This window comes from Phytophthora sojae (assembly GCF_000149755.1).
Source record: "Phytophthora sojae unplaced genomic scaffold PHYSOscaffold_2, whole genome shotgun sequence".
Classification (NCBI taxonomy): Eukaryota; Oomycota; class Peronosporomycetes; order Peronosporales; family Peronosporaceae; genus Phytophthora; species Phytophthora sojae.
Genome location: NW_009258116.1, coordinates 10,462,672 through 10,470,806, shown reverse-complemented (window position 1 = coordinate 10,470,806; position 8,135 = coordinate 10,462,672). Strand labels below are relative to the sequence as shown.

Here is an 8,135-nt window from a genome sequence, read left to right as displayed (position 1 = left end):
GTGCATTACCGAGTGTGGGCTCACAAAGATCGCTAACCTGGGGAACTGTACCAAGCTGAAACAGCTAAATCTGAGCTCGAACAAGATCCGACGACTTGAAAACTTGGACGCGCTGGTGAAGTTGGAGAAGTTGTGGGTGAACCTGAACCAATTGGAAAGGCTTGACGGACTCTGGAGACTCACGAAGTTGACGCAGCTCTGGGCGTGTCGTAACCGTATTGACCGCATTGACACGGCGCTCAATGGCTGCGTGAATCTCACGGAACTGAACTTGGCGGACAACCGGCTGTCGAGCTTTAAAGGACTGTTGTCCCTCATGAACTTGGACCAACTTGCTGTTCTTGTATTGAGTGACCCTCATTTCGGCGACAATCCCGTGTGTAGACTGTGTAATTACCAGACATATTTGATGTGTCAACTTCCCCGTTTGAGTTTCCTGGATACCGTGGAGCTGTCTGCGCGCAACAAACACATAGCGGAGGCCACTATGATCAAGAAGAAAATGTACTACATATAACATGCGGATTAAGGCGATAAAGCGCGATGTGCACGGAAGGATTCGCCATGCCGAGACGATCCGCAACCAGGCTGAGCATCACATGGAAACGAGCGTGTCGGCTCTGGTGCGACATAAGAAGGAAATTGAGAGGTTTTTGGTCGAGAACAGCGCTAGAAAGGATGAAATCACTGCAAAAGTGTCCCAAGATATGATCACTGCGTTGGAGAAGAAGCTGGAGTGTGTGAGCTCGTGTCTGCAGGACCGCTACAGTGGAGTGTATCGCATGAATCAAGACTTTGAGTGGTTAAGGACAAGTTTGACGTATACTTCCTGAGATGAGCATTGCGCGTCTAATGCTCTGGAGACCGGCGGCAGTTAACTGTCGGACGCGTGGTTCGGCCGAACAAAAAGGCCCAAGGTCAACGTAAGTAGTCGAGTCGGGCACATCAATCGTTCAGCTTTTTTTCTGATCGTTATGTATTTACCAACGAGCACTGCTCCGCACCTTCCTGACCACCAGCTACACCACCGCTAAGTAGCACCAGGTGCGAAGGAGGAGTCACCGCACGCAGCAACAACAACAAGGGTTTTCATTCGAAAGAATCATGCCCACCTCGCCATAGTGACACGCCGTCATCACATTGTCATTTCCGCTTAGGTACGATTGTGAGTTCTCTCCCTTTCTTCTTCATTCCAGAATCCGCCGCCTCGAGGGAAGATGGTGACGCTCTTCTGTGCGATCGTTGGTGCGGCGGGAAGCGCGTTCCCTGTGGACATTGACGAGAAAAAGTCCGTGGGCCACTTGAAGGACGCGATCAAGGCGAAGAAGCCAAACAAGTTGAAGGACATCGATGCAGGTGACCTGCAGCTCTTCCTGGCGAAGAAGGCAGACGGCGGATGGCTCCCAGACGACGATGACCTGGACAGGATGCTGCAGAACAATGTTGACACCTCGAAGATGGAGAAGTTGCGCGCGTCGCGGAATTTGGAGGAACTGTTTGGGACTGGCGCTTCGCTTGGAAAGAACGTGGTGCACGTGCTGGTGGTTGTTCCAAAGCCAAAGCAAGCGATCTCGGCTTCAATTGTCTCCCAAGATGGTGTCTTTGATCCCTGCAGTGATCCGTTCTTCGCACAATTCCCCACGGTTGAGCAAGTAGGCGATTGGCTCGAATTTTCGTCGTTGCTGCCGTTAACAAAACGTCAGAAGCTCTACATTCGCTCGTCGTACAGAGTGATCGCCGACCAAGCACTGCTGAATCCAGATCGGACCATGGTCAAGTATGCTGTCGTCACGGGCACGCCTGGGATAGGCAAGTCGGTGTTCGTCTACTACATGATGTGGAGGTTGATCAAGGAGAAGAAACGCGTGCTGTTTTTCGACAGCGAGGGGAATTTCTACTTTGATGGAACGAATATGCTCACGTGCAAGGTACTGCCCGACAAGTCCAACCGACAGTTCTGGTCGAGTGATTTGTGGTGCCTTGTGGATTCGTTGGATCCAACGAGTATTGCTGGACTTCCCTATCGCATATGCTCCATTCTTCTCGCAAGCACACCGCGGCGAGACTGCATTGGAGAATTTAAGAAGCTCGTTCCAACTCCAGATGTATTCTACATGCCACTGTGGACCAAGGAAGAACTCGCGATAACTGCTCCCCTCTATCCACATGCAGCATCTGTGTGGCGAAATCGCTCAGACTGCTTGGGTGGTGTGCCTCGTCTTGTGTTGCAAGACATTGGAACTGACCCGCAAGTGTTGCTGGAGACCGCATGCAATAGTTGCTCTCTTGATGAGTGCAAGACGTTGGTGTCCATCAACTCGGAGATTAAATCGAGGACCCTGATTCACATCCGCAGCCAAGAACCATATACAGAGTACCAAGTTGTGTATGCGTCGGAATTGGCGATGAAAGTGATTGCTCGGACGAAGCTGATATCGAATCGCGCGAACATGGAAAGTTTTCTCAGCGCATGCAACGGGAACCCGCTGGCTCAATCGCTGTGCGGATACATCTTGGAGCCTCACTGTCTGCGACTATTGCATGAGGGTGGGAGTTTTGAGTATCGAGAACTGTTGTCAGGCGCCATGCAGCGGCAACGCAAAAGAGGCCGCCGAGATATTGTTGAAACAGAAATTACAATCCCATCGTCATCGAAACCTTCTCAAATTGTGGAGCGGGTGGAAGCTGGTCAAGTTGCGAATCAGCTTTACGTGCCTCGGACATCGAATTATGTCGCTATTGATGCATGGATGCCGCAGTTCGGTGGATTCCAAGTCACTGTGGGAAAGACTCATGATATCAAGGCCGGCGCGGCAGATGATTTGGCGAAGTTGGGTCCGGATGGCAACCAACTCTTCTTTTTGCTTCCACCGCTGTACTACAAGTCTTTCACCAAGAAAGGCAAGGAGATTCGGCAGTTTGCAATTCTTGTTCCGTATCCCGAAGAGATTTAATGGCGCCGTACAAACGCGGTGAGTGCGAAATGGGAGGAGAGAAAACTGTGGTGCTAAGACAAGCTTGAAACTCGTGAGTAATTCGAGAAATCAACATATTACGTCTTCAATACTGCCATATCGGCGACCACTACCGACAGCTACTGCTACCATCACTTCAGCGGCGGATATACACTTTTTCCGACATCTTGTCTTCTGGCTGTCTTCCTCGCGTGCACTGACTTGAATCGCTTCGTCAGATACTGAATGCTACTTGTGCTTAGTGGCGCTTGAGCATCCTGTCCGTCTCGTTGGCTGCGGGCGACTCGCAGTTCGGGGGACTGTCGAGCCACTTGCGCTTCCGCCGCGGCCTCTACTCTGGTCCAATCGGCACCTGCTTGTCGTCGCTCTATGTTACATGATGATGCTCTGTGTTAGGACTTCTGGTGTCATGAGTGCCGCGCCGCGGTCACCGATGTCATCTCTCCAACTCATCGTGCAGCAGCGTTTGGAGTTCTGGCCGCTAGCGTAGCGATTGGGTATTGCGCAAGCGCATTTATCGCCCCGTTCTTCTCTCGAGTGAGTGCTTCCCACTCGCTTCATAACATTCCGATACCTGATAAACTGATATTCGTGCTATATCTTACGAACCAGGAACATATTTTGCAGATTGCTGTTGCTCTGTTCGCGATGCGCGTTTTCTGGGCGCTGCTGATCCTGCCCGAAACCTTATGGGTTGCGGCGAGTCCGATCCGCTCATTCTCGATCCTTTTCCGGAACAAGTTGTTCATACTCTGATCGCGTTAACGAGCTTCGTTTCCGAAGGAATTTTCCAGATGCAGCCATTTTACCTCAATGTAAGTCCTTTCAACAGTATGCATAGTCCGACTTTCTGTGTCATCCAACTGAGTGATTCTGTACTGCTCTGCAGACTGTTGTGGGGTACGACGTGAATGATTTTGGCAATCTGATGCTGGTTGGAGGCGTTCTAGTCATGCTCGGACAAGCTTGAACAGGTTCACTCTAGTGAGTTTCATGGGAGAAAGAGGCATGATCATCACAGGTTTAGTGAGCTGCTTAGTGAGGACGTGCGGGATTGCGGGGACGGGAGTGTTGGGTGGTGTTCTTTCTGTGTATACCTTCTTGTTTCGGCGAGTTGGCCTTCCTAGCCATTTCTGCGCTGGAATCAATTAACTGTTCGGAAGAGGTACGCTGCACTTCTCCTTGTGAAGTCATTCATTATATAACTATCTAGGTTTGCTACAGGAGCAAGGTCGCCTGCAAGGCGCGATCTACGGAGCTCGATCGGTTTTCGAAGCGATTGGACCCGTCGTTTTCCCCGTCTTGTACGCTGCTATGACTCGAAAGTCAGTTTGGTCGCCAGCGCTCCCGTTTGTGATCGCTTCGTGCATTTATCTCGTCGGTGTTGTTATTGCCGTGTCGCTACCCGCCGGCAAGAAATCGAGCAAGCCTGTGGACGAGGAAGCTCATTTACTGTCACCAAGGGGGGAACCAGCACCCTCACACTTTAAGACCGAGCCCGAAACTGAGGATGAAATTGGAGGTGACGATGCCATGGCTGTTGCTGGCAGAACGGTGCTACACGTAGATGACGACTACCGTACCTCACAGAAAGAACGGTTAACAGTTAGATTACCATTTCAAGACCTGGGGCAATCTTTTTGAAATTGAAATGTAATTTTAGCCAATCAAAACGCATATAACTGCTAAATATTAACAGGAAGAAAGCATTTTCGAAGGAAATGAGAGCTTTTTAACGGTAATTTGAGTGCCAAATGAGAAAGACCAAAAATAATCTTTGTGTGAGGTACGGTACTTGCTTGCAGAGCCGTTGCTAGCCTCACAAGGCACGCTTTTTTCTGTAAAGCTAAGAAATATATTCCAGATTTCAATGCACTTCTAGCACTTCAACGCATCGGATCATATTTTTCCGATGGGGTTCAGACTAGAAGGGCGACCCTCAGTCAAAATGCAGCACCTCGAAGGGCATCTCGTCCACCCACAGGGAAGAGCCACGGCGCCACTGTTGCCGCCACGTCGCCCTGCAAGCCGCAGCGGAAGCGGGGCTTCTCGTGCAAGTTCGGCACCATCGTGGTGCTGCAGTTCCTGACGGAGGCGGCGTTCAGCATCATGAACCCCATCCTCTCCATCGTCATGACGGAGGTCTGCAAATGAGCAAAAATGTGTCAGTCCCACCGACAATCCTCACTCTATCCATTAATTGTATGCAGTATTTCGCCAGGCAGCATCGACATGGACTGCCAATTGACTGTGGAGCCAACCCACTCGACGCGGTACAGTCATCATGGTTAAGTACAAATGGCATGAATCATTTCGTGCTAATAATTGTTGCAATTGTTGCTAAAAAGGCGTGCACTGAAGGGTCAAGACAAGCGGCTTGGTTGTCGAGGAATGAATCAATACTATTGGTTTTGGAGTCGGTGAAGAATGTGGGGTGAACTTGACGCTATTGTTTGTGTCAGCCTCTTCTCGTCGCTAGGCTGTGTATTCATTTTTTTCCTGGCACCGATGCTAGGTCAAGCGTCAGACGTCTACGGACGCAAGGTTCGTCAGTTTGTGGGTCATTGGGAAATAATTTTGTGGCTTAGTAAATGTGAATGTATGTTTGTTATTGCTATTAGCCGTTTTTGGTGCTAAACCAGCTCGCAAGGGTTGGTACGCCATTCTCCATCATGTATTTCATGCAGCCACACGGATCCATCACGCCGTACTTTGTACTAGGCTAATCGACTATGGGTTTGGGTACGTATCTACGTTTCAGCTCGGTTTCCCCTATGTACTAACAGCCATATTGATCTTGACCCAGAACTGCTGGAGTTATGGGCGCTGCGGTCGCGACATTGTGTCCCCCGAGAACCGCGCAGCAGCATTTGGCATTCTTTTTGCGAGCTTGTCTTCAGGGTTTTCTTTTGAGTGCTTTCGCAGCCCCATTCTTCTCTCGAGTTCGTACTTGCTGCTCGGTTTATGACTGTATTGCTGACTGTTCGTTTCTAACGCGGATGATTTTTATTTATGTAGGAGCAAGTTCTGCAGATTGCCGCTTGTATTTTCGTGATCCGGGTGTTTTGGGCAGTATGCATTCTGCCCGAAACGGTACCGAAGCATTCGCGTATGACCAAGACGCATTGGGTGATGGAGAGTCCTATCAGCTCTCTGTCCATCCTTTTCCGCAATAAATTGTTCATGCGGCTGACGTGCTTGATCGTGATCACGAGTTTCATCAGGAACGGGATTTTCCAGATCCAGTCCTTTTTCCTGAATGTACGTCCCCAACAATATAAACGCAATTGCGAGCTGGTCTAACGCAGCCCATGATGGTGGATTTCAGACAATTGTGGGATTCGATGTGAAAGACTTTGCCAACTTGATGCTACTCGGAGGCGTCTTAGCACTGCTAGGACAGGGGCTACTGGTGAAGGCGCTGGTGGGCTGCTTCAAGGAGAAAGGCGTGATCATCATCGCGCTGATCGCCAGTCTGATGAAGACGGGCGGCTTTGCCGGTGCCGCGTTTTACCCGCACAAATGGGTCGTATTCCTGTCGTTCATCCCTGGTTGCATCGGAGACCTCACCTTCCCCGCCATATCGGCTCTCAAGTCAATGAACGTCTCGGAGAAGGTATGTTTTAGCATCTATTCACCTGAACAAGCTAAAACATTGACGGGGTTATCATAATTTGACTCTGAATCTGCAGGAACAAGGACGTCTTCAAGGCGCAATCTATGGCGCTCGATCAGTTTTTGACGCAATCGGCCCCATCGTCTTCTCCTCGCTGTACGCTGCGATGACCCGGCAGTCCCTTCTGTCCGAAGCTCTCCCGTACATCGTTGCCTCGTGCGTCTACGTCGTCGGGATCGCAGTGGCTGTCTCGCTACCCGTGAGCAAGACGCCCCCGTCGCGGAGTGAAGTCGCTGTTGAACCTGCTCCTTTGCCGCCACCCGTGTCGGACGAAACTCCGGCTTTGGCTTCCGTGTACTTCGAGACTGACAAGGATGAAGTGGAAAAGGGCGACAGAGTGGAGTATGCCACTAGCTCCATGCTGGATGACGACCAATTGCTCTCTGAGCCTTCGCTAGGAGCGAACTCCTCTGAAGTGTAAAAGTGCACATTAGATGCATATCGATACTAAAACACACGATAGAGCTACGTTTAAAACCCCTTTTGTCATCTTCAACTTTTTTCTGGTCGTAGTGATCGGTTTTCACAGGTTTTGGTATCACGTTTTCATTCCCAGTGAAGTATCCGACCGAGATGGACAGCACCACCGCCGCCGCTGACACCTCCGCGCCCCGCATGCCGCAGCGTAAGCGTGGTGCCCCGTGCACTGTGGCCGCGATCGTGGGTCTCCAGCTTCTCACCGCCGGTGCATTTGGCATCATGAGCCCCATCCTGTCAATCCTCATGACGGAGGTCTCTCCTGCAGCATTCTCCAATGCGCTGTAGCGCCGTAAAATATCTCTTAACTGAATGCACTGTAGTACTTTGCCAGACTACACAGAGATGGAGCGCCCATTGACTGTGGGGCCAATCCTCACGACGAGGTATTGTTGTTGTTGTTAAAGGAAATATTCACAATTGTTGGCTCTTGAACTAGGGCTCCGCGAAGGCTGGGATAGGAGAATTTTGGTATAAACCTGTCGTTTTTTAATTTTTTTTAATTATTTTTCTTACTAGCTACGGTCATCTCCTGCGCCTGCTTCGCAGCCGCAGCATCTGTCCGGATTTTTTCTTAAAAGCTGTAGATGCAAGGTATCAACCGGCAATGCTTTACGAAATTAAAAATGCAAATCTTGGTTGAGATCTGTTTTGCAGCTTGTAGAAAATGCAAACTAGTGCTATTGTACAGTCCAAGCGTTCTCTTTACCCTGCTCAATATATGCACTGATTCATACCGGTGTCGTCGGTAGCACACCGGTTCAATCTGCCCACGCATATAAACCTTTTGGAGGGCCCAGTGCGGCACCAGAGCCGTACCGGTTTCAAGAAATATACCAGTTAGATGTCAAGAGGGGTCATCGTTTGACTTGACGTACCACGGATAAAATCCTATTTGGTCTGCGATAGCAGCACTAACGTTGCTTCCTATCCCAGTAATATAAATATCATTTATGAGAACGAAGTATTACCGATGTATTTACAATATTAAGCCTCTGACCGGGGAG

At 50.0% G+C, this 8,135-nt stretch overlaps 2 protein-coding genes across 2 annotated transcripts in view; both read left to right on the top strand.

Moving 5' to 3' along the window:
• PHYSODRAFT_367780 (hypothetical protein) overlaps positions 1-220 on the top strand; it is a gene marked incomplete at both ends in the record, with an annotated part of 6,485 nt that extends 6,265 nt beyond the window's left edge. The window contains one exon of the mRNA XM_009523078.1: positions 65-220. Coding sequence (XP_009521373.1) covers positions 65-220 — 156 coding nt within the window. The remainder of the gene's footprint in view (positions 1-64) is intronic.
• Positions 221-1,217: 997 nt separating this feature from the next.
• PHYSODRAFT_482821 (hypothetical protein) lies at positions 1,218-2,954 on the top strand (the record flags this gene model as incomplete). The annotated part of the gene is made up of 1 exon (XM_009523077.1): positions 1,218-2,954. The coding sequence occupies one exon, from the start codon at positions 1,218-1,220 to the stop codon at positions 2,952-2,954; it is 1,737 nt and encodes a 578-aa protein (XP_009521372.1).
• Positions 2,955-8,135: the final 5,181 nt, after the last annotated feature.